This window comes from Rhinopithecus roxellana, chromosome 1 (assembly GCF_007565055.1).
Source record: "Rhinopithecus roxellana isolate Shanxi Qingling chromosome 1, ASM756505v1, whole genome shotgun sequence".
NCBI classification, from domain to species: Eukaryota; Metazoa; Chordata; class Mammalia; order Primates; family Cercopithecidae; genus Rhinopithecus; species Rhinopithecus roxellana.
Window position 1 is genome coordinate 92823221 of NC_044549.1, and position 12731 is coordinate 92835951.

General features: G+C 45.6%; 1 protein-coding gene across 1 annotated transcript in view; it reads left to right on the top strand.

Moving 5' to 3' along the window:
* SYN2 (synapsin II) overlaps positions 1-12731 on the top strand; it is a 179937-nt gene that overhangs the window by 155124 nt on the left and 12082 nt on the right. Inside the window, exons 8-10 of the mRNA XM_010377290.2 lie at positions 737-811; positions 1894-1996; positions 3271-3420. Of these exons, the coding sequence (XP_010375592.2) occupies positions 737-811; positions 1894-1996; positions 3271-3420 (328 nt within the window). The remainder of the gene's footprint in view (positions 1-736; positions 812-1893; positions 1997-3270; positions 3421-12731) is intronic.

The following is a 12731-nucleotide window of genomic DNA, read 5'->3' on the forward strand; positions in this document are numbered from 1 at the left end:
AAGACTAGTTGACACTGACACATATTCATGGATGGAGGGTGCCATGGGCACAGCAGAGAAGAGGCTGATGGCTTGATGCCATCGGCTCCATTTGACAGACAAGGCAACTTAACCCTGACAAGGCAACTTAACCCTTGCCCAGAGTCACACTGCTAGTATTATAGTGGCCTTCAGAAATTAACACTGAATGAATGAATGAGTGAGCCAGTAAGGAAGACATTCAGAGATATTGATAAAGAACCCTGCAGGAGTTCTCAGGATCAATGGAATTCAGTTTGTATGTATTGAGTCAGTATAGATACTGAATGGGTAGGCTTCTGGGAACACAAGACATGATATATACCTTCAAGTGGTTTTCAGGCTTGTGGAAAAATCTGAACTTAAGACTCAGATCAAATAACTCAAATAAAAAGTAGATTTAAGTTTGAAAATCAGGCAGAAGCAAAGTCCTGTAGGAGTTCTAAGGACAGTAAGAGGTCATCCAGTTGAGAGATCAGGGAAGGCTCTGTGGAGCCAGAGCTGTCTGGGCAAGACCCTTGTAGAGAGGGGGACGGTATTGCAGGTGGGGATTTGGCAGAGGCACCCAGGCTCTGGGCTCAGCAGACAGACCTCTGGGCTATTTGTGGGAGAAGCAGATGTGGAAAGCAACAGAGAACTAAAATTCTGGAAAGTTTCATGCCCTCCTCTTGCTGGTGTGGCTCACTGCCTGTCCTATCCTGGTGGGATGTTGTTGCAGGAGGACATCGATCTCAGGGAACTGGAAGACGAACACTGGCTCTGCAATGCTGGAGCAGATCGCCATGTCAGACAGGTGAGTGAGAGAAGGAGTCCAGTTTCCAACCCAGTGAGAGGGAGACTTCCTTAGATGAAGAAGTTTAGGAATTAAGCTCTGTCCAAAGGGAATCATGAAACAAACAGGACAGATAAAACGTTTTACAAAAGGCCCAAGTATCCCATTTAACAAGATCAGGCAGGACTGATGATAAAGACAGATGATAGAGATAAAGACAAAGACTGCCATACCATAGGTAAAAGCCTCCTGAGGCCTCACCAGAAGCAGATGTTGGCACCATGCTTTTTGTACAGTCTGCAGAACCATGAGCCAAAATAAACCTTTTTTTTTTTTTTTTGTAATTACCTAGCCTCAAGTATTCCTTTATAGCAACACAAAACAGACTAATCAAGGAGTGAGGTGTTGCTATAAAGATACCTGAAAATGTGGAATTGGCTTTGGAACTGGGTAACGGGCAGAGGTTGGAAGAGTTGAAGGGCTCAGAAGAAGATAGGAAGCTGAGGGAAAGTTCAGAACTTCTTAGAGACTGGTTAAGTGGTTGTGACCAAAATGCTCATAAAAATATGGACAGTGAAGGCCAGGCTAACAGGTCTCAGATGGAAATAAGAAACTTGCTGGGAACTGAAGCAAAGGTCACACTTGCCACTCCATAGCAAAGAATTTGGCCGCATTGTGTCCATGCCCTAGGGATTTATAGAAGGCTGAATTTAGGGATGATGACCTTGAGTATCTGGTGGAGGAAGTTTCTAAGCAGCAAGTGGGCAAGAGGTAGCATGGCTTCTTCTAACAGCCTATGGGAAAAGATGACTGTACATACCATAGAAGCTCCAAGGAAGGAGTAATTGGCATGGGCTGGAATAGCCAAGGAGGCCTTCTAGAGGTGGTGAGAACTGCTTTGGGTCTGCAAAAATGGGTAGGATCTGGAAAGCAGATGGAGGAGGGCACTGTAAATAAGGGTATGTGCTTGATGCACGTAGATGGAGGAAGCAGTGGGGATGGGAGGTGGGAGAGATGGAGGCAGCAAGGAGAGCCTGACCAGCAAGCAAGCTTTGTGGTGAGCGAATTGCCCCAGCTTCAGGACACCTCCCCATCACCTCCAGGTACAAACTGTGGGTGGACACCTGCTCTGAGATGTTTGGCGGCCTGGACATCTGTGCCGTCAAAGCTGTACATGGCAAAGATGGGAAAGACTACATTTTTGAGGTAAGTCTAGACCAAGCAGTAAGAGATAACTCCCAAGGCTTAAGAACTATGTGGGCAGCTCAGACTGCCTTTAATTTAGGGTCTCCTGAACCATGGAAATGTTCCAGCAAGATCAGTGGGTAGCTATTGTTTCCAACCTGCTAGGCTGATCCACACCAGGAGTAAAAGATGTTGGATATGGGTTCCTGGGATACTAGCCATTCCTCTGGGAAGGCTGTAGTGATGTTACCATTCTCTGTCTCAGAAAGCCACCCTTGGGAGTCATTCTGTCCAACCTGCTCATTTTACAGGTGAGGAAACTGAGGCCTAACACCATGAACATGTTCCCAAGACCACAGAGTGAATCAGTGTCTCAGCCGGGCACCAGATGCAGGACGTTCTTCTTGGCATCTCTCTGAGCCTTGGAGACACTACTCTGCCTGGTCCTCTAACACAACTTTGCTGACTCCCTTTTCCTGTTTTAAAGGAAAGCCAGTGGCAGTATGAATCCTTCCACACATTCCTACCCAATCTGGCTGGGAGCAGGAAAGACTCCTTGCTAAGAGTTTGGTGGTATTTCCAGGATATTGGTGTCAGGAGCCCAAAGTAGGCTTCAAATTCTGAATCTCTCTCATTTCCTGCATGGTCTGTAACCTTCTGAATGGTCACACCTCTCCTTGCTAGGTGGCCTCTGTTTTCTCACCCATAATTGAGAAAGTTGGACTATGGAGTCTGTGAGGCAGACACTTCCTAAAGGATGAAAACACTGATCTGAGCCTTGAGGTACAGGAAGAACCAGGATTGGTGGTGAGAAGGGAGGGCATCCCAGTTCAGGTACAGAGGGATGAACCTGGTCATTTAGTGAGCAGAGCATGCTTGGAGACAGAGATTCTGTGGGTGAAAAGTAACAGAGATGAAAAGCGCATGCTCCTAATCAGAGATTTAAGGGGATGCCTTTCACATCTACCTGCTCCCTGCCTGCAAACTTTTGCACCCTGAGGCTCTACCCTCTCCTTGCTTTCTACCTTTTCTGGCTACCTTCATTCAGCAATTTGTGGTCTCACTGAGCCCTGGCACGGGTAAAGCCTGGGAAAAAGACCTGAGGCAAAGGTTTGTAGAAGGAAGTGACAAAGATCCTATTTCTGCAAATGATCATACTTCCAGCTGAAGACAAGAACTCCTGCTTCATCTCCAGTCCATCTCTGCTGGCTTAATTCCTACCCATTCTGAAAGATTGTACCAGGCCTTTTATGTTTCCAGACCCCTTTCCTCACTTGGGACACGTCTCCCACCAGGTCATGGACTGTAGCATGCCACTGATTGGGGAACATCAGGTGGAGGACAGGCAACTCATCACCGAACTAGTCATCAGCAAGATGAACCAGCTACTGTCCAGGACTCCTGCCCTGTCTCCTCAGAGACCCCTAACAACCCAGCAGCCACAGGTAAGCAGCTAGGAAGAGACATAGCAGAGCCCACTGCTCTAGATGTTGGTGGCCTAAAGAATGGAGTACAGGCCAGATGCCCACAGGCCTAAATGGGATCTAAGAAGACATCTCCCTCTTCCTTCCCTTCCCTTTCCCCTGGAGGCCTGATTATTTTTCACCACCCTTTATAGGGGCCTTCTCAGCAATCTGCAATATCAATTATATAATTAACCAGAGGAGCACTGGATCTCTTTCCTCTGAACCTGAAGTCTCCAGGGAACCAGAGCCAGTTTCACCTGGGACTCAGGATGCTCCCATTTTTAAACTGAGAGGTATTTGAGGAAGAGCTGGGTCACATCACTTACTGTCTGTTCACTGCTTCACTGTGTCGAGCCTGCTATCTTTGTAAATAAGGAAGGTTCTTTCTGAGAAATAGCTGGTCTGGAGAGGGGAGAATCAGGTCCCTCATTCTAGGAGAGAGTGACAAAGCAAAACTCAAATTAGAAATCTTTCTTTCCTAAGAGACAAGTGGCCTTCTTCAGTCGGCCAATCACACTCATGGCAACAGCATTCGAGCTGTGGGTCTAGTGGGAAATCCACACTGAAGTTTTGTGGAACATCAGACCCTATGGTAGGGAAAGGTCTTTATTCCCAAGCAAGAGGGATCTCATCTTTCAAAAGTATCCCCAACTCCACTAAATGTTTATACTATGAAATGTTAAGAACTTGGGACAATGAATCAAAAACTGAATCTTAAGTCTAGCTCTTCCTCTAAATAGCTGTGTAAGTTTGTGGGGAAATGACTAGCCTTTCTTGGGCTCAAGTTTTATTATTTATAAATGAGAATTCTCTCAGATAGCTTTCCTTCAAAATCCAACTTTAAACAGTTAGGGAGGTAGAATAGAATAGTGATTCAGAGTGTGGGCTTTGAAGTGAGAACTACCCAAATTTGAATCCTAGACTCTTCATTTATTAGCTTTGTGACCAGCACATAAAGCAGTGTAACAATTGATAAGTCAGTTCCCTCTCTGGATCTCAAGTTTCCCCATTGATATCTAGAGACCTTTTATGCTCTGAAAATTTCTTTGAGTAGAATACTTCCATCTTCACTAATCCTGATAAATGGGAACTTCTGGGCTAATAAATGTGGACCCTGACTCTTTCTGGGTATCTGAGTTGAGAATAGCCCTGTGTGATGGTATGTTATTATATATTAGCTCTTATAAGTGTTTTAGTTACTAGAGAATCACAGTAGGGTAACTAGGAAAACAAAAGTTAATTGCCTGTTAGAGCTACAAACCCACTATTTAATTACTATATTTAACTAGAGATGATAAAAAGTTTTTTATGGTTAAAAAAAATCAGGCCTATGGTGAGATTTTATGATTTTGTAAATGTGATGGAATCAAGATATGTGAATCCTAGTTCTGCCCTTTAGTCCACACTAGATAATGAGAGAGAATCTGCAAACCAGATTACTGCTTCTCCCTGCTGTAGCAAAAGAGTGACAAGTAGTCCCTTCTTCCCTTTAATACTGAGAAAAACAGAGAACATCTGGTAGTATCTTAAAGAATTTATGACAGGGTAAGAGAACCTGACATTACCCAGACAGAATGGGCTGCTCTGGGATTCTGTGAAGGGCCCTTAAGTACTTACAAAATGTGTAAACTTTCATGACCCTCTACAAGGAAAGTCATTCTGAACTAAAATGAAGGCCATGATAAGAGTCAGGAGACCTGCATGTAGCCCTGTCCTTGCCACTGCTTACCAGGTGACCTAGGGTAGGTTTCTTCCCATTTCTGTGCCTCAGCACCTTTGTGTCTAAAATTAAAGGTTGAACACACTAAGATCCCTTGTAGCAAGACAATCCATATTATACAAAAGGGTATCTAAAGTATAAAAGTTAAGAAGCAAAGAGATAATTTACAGAACAAAATTCTCTACCCCACAAAAAGCATTAGCCCTTCTTTGGTATAAGCCCCTTATTTTATAAACATTAAATGTTGTAGCTTGAACATTTTGTAAGAGAAATCTACAATATGTCAGCGTCAAGGCAGAAAACATAGCAAGGAATAAGCTCCCTAAATATAGCATCTCTTTCAGAAATTCCTTGTAGCAAAGTCAGTTTGACTCAAGGATAAGCTTTTTTTGCTCAGCCTTATATTCATATCCAAAGGATATTGTGGAATGCATACCATGCTGGGAGTCAGGACACACAAGGGCTAATCCTCACTCTGCTATAACATTATGTGACCTTGGGCAAGTCACTTCCCGTCTCTAGACCTCTGTTTCCTCACCTATAAAATGGAGTTGAATTAGATGATGTCTAGATCCCTTTCAGTTCTAACGCCACATAATACCTGGAGTTAGCCAAACTGCAAAGTCTGAAGTTAGCCAACCTGCAAAGTCTCCATAAGACCCTCACTCCTAACATCACCTGAAAGTTCAGGAAGTTCCTAAAACCACTCTCAGGTTTGACAGTTCTCTGGAAGAACTCAGAACTCACTGAAAGCTATTATACTCACAGTTACAGTATATTATGGAGAAAGGATACAGGTCAAAACTAAGCCAAAGGAAGACGTGTAGAGCAGAATTTGGGAGGGTTTCAAACACAAAACTTACATTAGTTAGGACTCATTCCCCTCCTGGCTTTGATATGTGATAATATGCATAGAGTATTAACAACTGAGAAAGCTCCTCTGAGCTTCAGTGTTCACAGTTTTTATTGGGGCTTCATCATGTAGGTATGACTGATTGATCACCTGGTTGAACTCAGCCTCTGGCTCCTCCCTCCTTGGAGGTCAGGATAATACCATGTGGCCTGAGGGACCTACTGTGAGTGACAAGAGACACTCCTATCACTCCAGAAACTCCAGGAGTGTAGAGGTTACTTCTGAGGAGCCAAAGACAAAGGCCAGAATTCTCTTAGGGCAAAGCCAAATTCTTTACTATACACATGATTAAGTTAATATAGCAAATGTTTCTCAAATACTTTCAGCCCCTGTGGGCAAGAACTATGCCTTATTGATCTGCATTTCTGTTGACTAACATGGAAATGCAGAGTTTGCGCTTAAAATTAGTTAATAGCCTTAGGACTTAAAGTTGCTGTCCAAAACGTTTATATTCTAAATTAAAATAATGAGTGAATTCAGAGGTCATCATTTCTCCGATAGTATCTTCTGGTAACCTCTATGAGCTTCGACTTCCTCCTGAGCCTTGTGCCTTGACCTCAGGCCACCCAGAAGGCAGAAGACATCCAACAGTCAGCCACAGTTGTCAAAACTCCACAACTTGAGCTTAAAGCCATGACTGTACTGGTCATATTCCCACCTCCAATTTCCTCTAGATAATAGCACATTTTCATTGGCTACATTTGAGCAGACATTTCAGCCATCATAAGTCCAGGACTATGGAACTGTCAAACTAGATTACCTTCGTGTGCCTGCTATCACATCCACCCACTTATATGCACCTCCACCCACATGAATCTGCTCTAAGGCTCACCCTCCACTTGTGACCTAAATTCTATCTCCTTTTTGTTTTCAAGTATCTTCTCTCTTCTCCACCATCAATTTCTCTTTTTCCAAAAGATTATTGGAAAGTTGTTTTAGCCACCGTCTCTCTTTTACCACATTTTCTCTCCTGTCCTCTCAGTCAGCATCCCACTCCCACCATCCCACTGAAATTGCCCTTGTCAAAGTCACCTCCATGAGGCCAGGTGCCATGACTCACGCCTGTAATCCCAGCACTTTGGGAGGCCAAGGCAGGCGGATCACAAGGTCAGGAGTTCGAGACTAGCCTGGCCAACATGGTGAAACCCCATCTCTACTAAAAGTACAAAAATTAGCTGGGTGTGGTGGCGGGTGCCTGTAATCCCAGCTACTTGGGAGGCTGAGGCAGGAGAATCACTTGAACCCGGGAAGTGAAGATTGCAGTGAGCCGAGATCACGCCACTGCACCTGGGTGACAGAGGCGAGACTCTGTCTCAAAAAAAAAAAAGAGTCATCTCCATGTCACTGAGTCCAGTGGTCACTTTTGTTCTAATCTTTCAGACTTTTCAGTAGCATTTGATGCAGTTGACTATTCCCTCCTCTAAACACTATTTTCTAGGCCCCTGAGACCCCACCCTTGCTTGGTTTTCATTCTACATCATTGGCTTCCCCTTCTTGGCCACCTTTGCTGATTCTTCCACTTCTGTTGAGTGTCTAAACATCAGTGCCCCAGAACTTGGTCAATGTATATATTTGTTGGTGGTCTTGGCCAGCCCCTATCTATCTCCTGCCCTGACCACCCCTTCAAACTCCAGACTCACATTTCTAATTCTTGGTTGACATCCTTACTTGCATATCTTAAGGGCACCCTAAACATAACACAGAACTCTAGTTTTTCCTCTTAATCTTGTTCCCACAACACTGTTTTTCCCAAGCAATTTATGTAGGCCCCTACCTGCCTCTTTGCCCTTGTACTATCCTAACTATTGCTCACTGTGCCCTAGCCACACTGGTAAGGACCTTTGTATTAGACTGTGCTCTCTCCCTGAAATGCTCTTCTCTCTTAGTTTTGCATTTTTTTGAGATGGAGTCTCACTCTGTCGCCAGGCTGGAGTGTGGTGGCACATCTCAGCTCAGTGCAACCTTCGCCTCCCGGGTTCAAGCGATTCCCCTGCCTCAGCCTCCCAAGTAGTTGGGACTACAGGCACGTGCCACCACGCCCGGCTAATTTTTTGTATTTTAGTAGAGATGGGATTTCACCATGTTGGCCAAGATGGTATCGATCTCCTGACCTCATGATCCACCTGCCTTGGCCTCCCAAAGTGCTGGGATTACAGGCATGAGCCACTGTGCCCGGCGATAACTGGCTTTTCCTTAACAGTATAACTGATACTTCCTCAACTATCCAATCCAAAGCTGCCACCTAATCACTGGCTACCACCTCTCCCTTCTTTACTTTTCTGCATAGTGCTTACTACCAGTTGAGATTATTCTTGTCTATTTCATTGTCTCTTCTACTAAAATGTTAGGTTCTCAAGAGTACAGACTTGTTTATGGCTATATCTCTAGGGCAACAGTATCTAGCACCTAGTAGCCATTTAATACATCAAGGGTGTACCAAGGGGAGGCAGGTGAGAGTGGTTTGCCCAGGTGCAAGCAGTTGACTATAGAAAATTTTTAAAATAACTAAGTTGGCCTGCTTTTTATTATCAACATATGGTAGCAATTCTATACAAATGACGTTGATAAAATACTCTTCCCACCAAGCAAACCACTCCTACCCCACTCCCTTTGATGTGCCATTGTAATACATATTTGTTGAGTGAGTTCATCATTTGGAATAGGCATCTTTAACAGCCCTATCAGCCTATTGGATTGATGTCAGGTCCTATGGATGATCTTGGTAGTGTGCAAGTGGAAAGGATGTGAACCAAGGAACATTACCTGCATCCCAGCCAGGACTTTACATGGCCAGCTGAGCCCTTAGGTGTTGTCACTAACTTGCTCACAGGCATTGTCACCATTCCTCATAGGCGCCTCTTGCTGGCCTCTTTCTTCTGTGGCTGTGGAAGCTCGGACTGAAAGAGCCTCTGGTCTGAGTCATAAGCCCTAGGAGCTGCTCCTGCCCAGAATTCTAGACCAAGACCAGGACAGACTTGTGGCTAGCTGCTTGTCTACCCTTCTCTCTTTCTCCTTCTCTATCCTTGCCCTTAGCTCTACCGTTAGTGCTTTCATTTATTTGATTCCAGATCAGTCCCCTAAAGTGGGGACAGGGAGCTGGGACTTAGGGGTGAGGATGGTGATTAGAGGGCACACCTTACCTTGTTACCAGCCAGCTCCCTAGCCTGGGATGGATTAATTATAGAAAGCAAAGAGCAAAGACGTGGGGGTGGGCCTGAACCAGCTGCTGCACACATTTCAAAGGAATAGGGGAAGGGGCATAAGAAGCACTGGCCATGTCACCAAGAGCAGGGAGGTGAGTGGCAAAGCCTGATCTGGTTGATGACAGCTTGGCCTCAGCATGGCCGGACTGCCAGCTTGTGGGCTGCTGTGATGGTCAGCGGCAGCTACTGACTCTCTGTCTCTGTACATGGATTCTGAAATGCTTGAGAGAGACTGTTCTCGAGGTGGCAGTGACACCTGGTGGCCATTGATGGCCAAAGCCTCTAGGCTCTATACCTACAGAGGCTCTTCCCTGTACCACTGCCTTCCCACCACCCCTCCTACACATTCACTGACTTTGGGGGTCTCTTGTCTAGGATCTGAGCTGGGCCTTGTGTCCTAGGGCTCTGGTGAGGTGTGGGCTGCTCTTCAGACTCCCAGGAACCAGGGAGAGAACTTCAGGGGGACAGAGCTTTCAGGCCATGCCAGTAGAGATGGCATCTGGTCTTCTCCTTCATGTGGCTAATGTTTTTTTCATTTCTCATTATACTGGTTCCACTATTTTTATTTTCCTGTAAAATTCTCCAGAGCCAGAAGGCTGAATTGCTCATGCAGGAATTTCAGACACTGACGGACTGAGATGGGAACTGTTCTCTCTTCAGTGTCCCTCAGTTATGCCACAGAGCTGGCTTCCCATTTGACTGGTGGATTAGACCCATGGGGAATGATTCTAAGATTCAGCCTTTGGAAGCATTAATATACATTTGGTGTCCAGAATGAAGATGAGCCTCTTCTCCTACCCTGAGCTGATCAGAGCACATCCGAAATGTTTCTAGTCTGAGGGTTGCAGTATAACAAGGACAAACTCTAACTCCAATCAGAATGTGCTCAGAGGAGAGAAACCAGGAGGTTGAGGCAATTGGCAAATCTGTGCTATGAGTAAAAGTTAAAGGAATTGCAGTTGAATAGCAGACATCTCCAGGAGTGCATTAATTAATATCTTTAGCTCTCTGATGCTGTCATGGGGTAGAACTGATTCCAAAAGGCAAATCTGCTTGGTTTTGAACCAGTGTAGGGAGTAAACTCTCTAACACTCAGAAATGGTATGCGGCTGCCACATTGTTGCTGACGTTGAGCAGGATGAGCAGCTTGTAAGGCATATGGTGAAAGGCAAGGACTGGGGACTGGGGCTGTTGGAACAGGTAACTTATACAATCTCCTTCCAAGCCTGACATGCTGGGATCCAGACTCTGTACAGCCACGGGACCTGGGAAAGGCTGTGATGAGAATTCAGAATTGAAGGACTGAGGCTGAATAACCTCTCTTCTCTGGTGGGACATTCTACCAGGCCTTTTTTATATGGGTTCTCTGGTATAAAAAGAAACAAAACATTTTCAGCGAGGTTTTTCCAGCCACAAAGGCTCTGCAACAAGCTTGTCTAACCTGCAGCCCAGGATGGCTTTGAATGTGGCCCAACACAAATTCATAATCTTCCTTAAAACATTATGAGATATTTTGCAGTTTTTTTTTTTTTAGCTCATCAGCCATCGTTAGTGTTAGTGTATGTGGCCCATGAAAGCCAAAAGATTAGCCGCCCCGTTCTAAAAAATATGAGGTCTCCTAAGTGCAAGAAGACCAAGCCTAAGAAGGGAGTTCTTCACTCTGAAAAGTGGAATCTAAAGGGCTCTCCAGTTAGGGAGGGGTCCAAAGGTCTCTCCGATCCCCAACATGGGACTAACAGGGCTTCACTTCAGCTTAGAAGAGGTAAATTTAGGACAAATGAAAGGCCTTCCTGCTTCCCACAGCAGGAATGGCTTTAGTGAATTTCTTCCCCAGTGAGTATAAGCTGAGAACGTGAGGAGATTTGGGGCAGGTTCAGATAAAGCCACTAGTGACTAGATCCCTTAACAGACTATTAAGAGAAGCTAACTATTCTGGGACTGTCTTAACTTTTCAGGGACATGTTTAATCATTTGAAGCTGACATTCTGACCTGGGTGACCTGCCCCTCAGTGCCCCCAGAAGACTCAGGGACTGCCCCCATGGGATATTTCTTGGGTCCTAGGTTATGAGAGGGCCCCCCTCCCAGAGATGAGCTCTGCACACAGAGAAGCAACTCCCCCCAGGAGGGAAAGAGAAGCGGCTCATCCCTGGGCACCTTTTAGAAGGAGGAAGGAAGGTGGGTGCTGGTGACTGCAGGGGCAAGCCCAGAAAGATCCCAAGGTGCCTCAAAACATGCGGTCCCCTTTGCACTGACTAAACCTACAACCTCCCGACCACATTCTTTCCCGCTGCCTCATTCTCCCTGGGGTCCTAGACCGGGGGAGCGGGGCCTGGGGGAGCTGATCAGAATAGTTCTGTGGCGTGTCCGGCAAGGAGCTTGGCCTGGCCTCTTTCCTGGGGCCAGACCCTGGGACCCTTTCCCAATTTCCTGTCTCAGATATGCTGAGCAAGCACAGGCCTTCCTCCTTGGTTGGAGCAGCTGGTCTCAGGCCAACAGCTCACAAGTGTTGAGTCACTCAATGTCTTTCCTTCCTCAGCTTTCCATCCTGCTGGGACTTCAGGAGCTCCTTTCTCCAGCTTGTCTGCCGAAAGCCACGGGATGGCATTTTAAAGTTGCCTTTGACAAAAACCTACAAACCCTCATCCATGGGCTTGGTTTCTGTTGCAGGCCAGTGATTTCCTTTCCAGTCATCTCAAGAGCTAATATTTACCATTTTTGCAGGGACCTTGCAGGAACTAAGCAGTATACAGAAGGCATGGTATAACCCAGACCAGAATTCCCTATTCATGAAACTATGCATCAGGTGACAGGAAACCACACAACAATATCTTCTTCACTGATTCTAACATTAGACCTCCCTTCCTTTGGATTTATATTTATTATTTAATAATAGTAGGATGCTCAGTTACATTGTCTAACACTTTACAGTTTACAAAGCACACTCTTTAGTTTAAGCCTAACAATGCTTATTTAAGATGTCTTGGGCTGGCAAGTGTATCTTTGTTTCACATATCAGCAAAGAGAAGGCAACTGACTTGCCCAAGGTCACACAGCTGCTAAGCAGGAGAGCTGGATCTTCTGGGCCCCAGTTCAGGGAGTTCTCCACAATACCGTGCACCCTGCCCTTTTGGTGCTCCGACATCAACAGAGGGGAAGGTAAGAATGGAGTGAGCTGGGCATTTGTGACTCTATATCTCTATGTAAGGAAAACCCTTGCATTCCTCCCTTAACAAGTGGTGGACCTACCAACTTGGAGAAGTCTCTGAGCTTCGCCAGCTCTCTCCTTCCTCCCTGGCTTCTCTGATCACTAAGCCCAGTGGATTGAGCATAGCAGGATACCAGCCCAATTAGCTTTGATAGAAGCAGCACACTCTCCTTGCCAAGCCCCTGAAAGCCTATACCTGCAAGACATCTCTGCACAGGCCCAATAGCCCTAGGTCTTGCTGAGTTCAA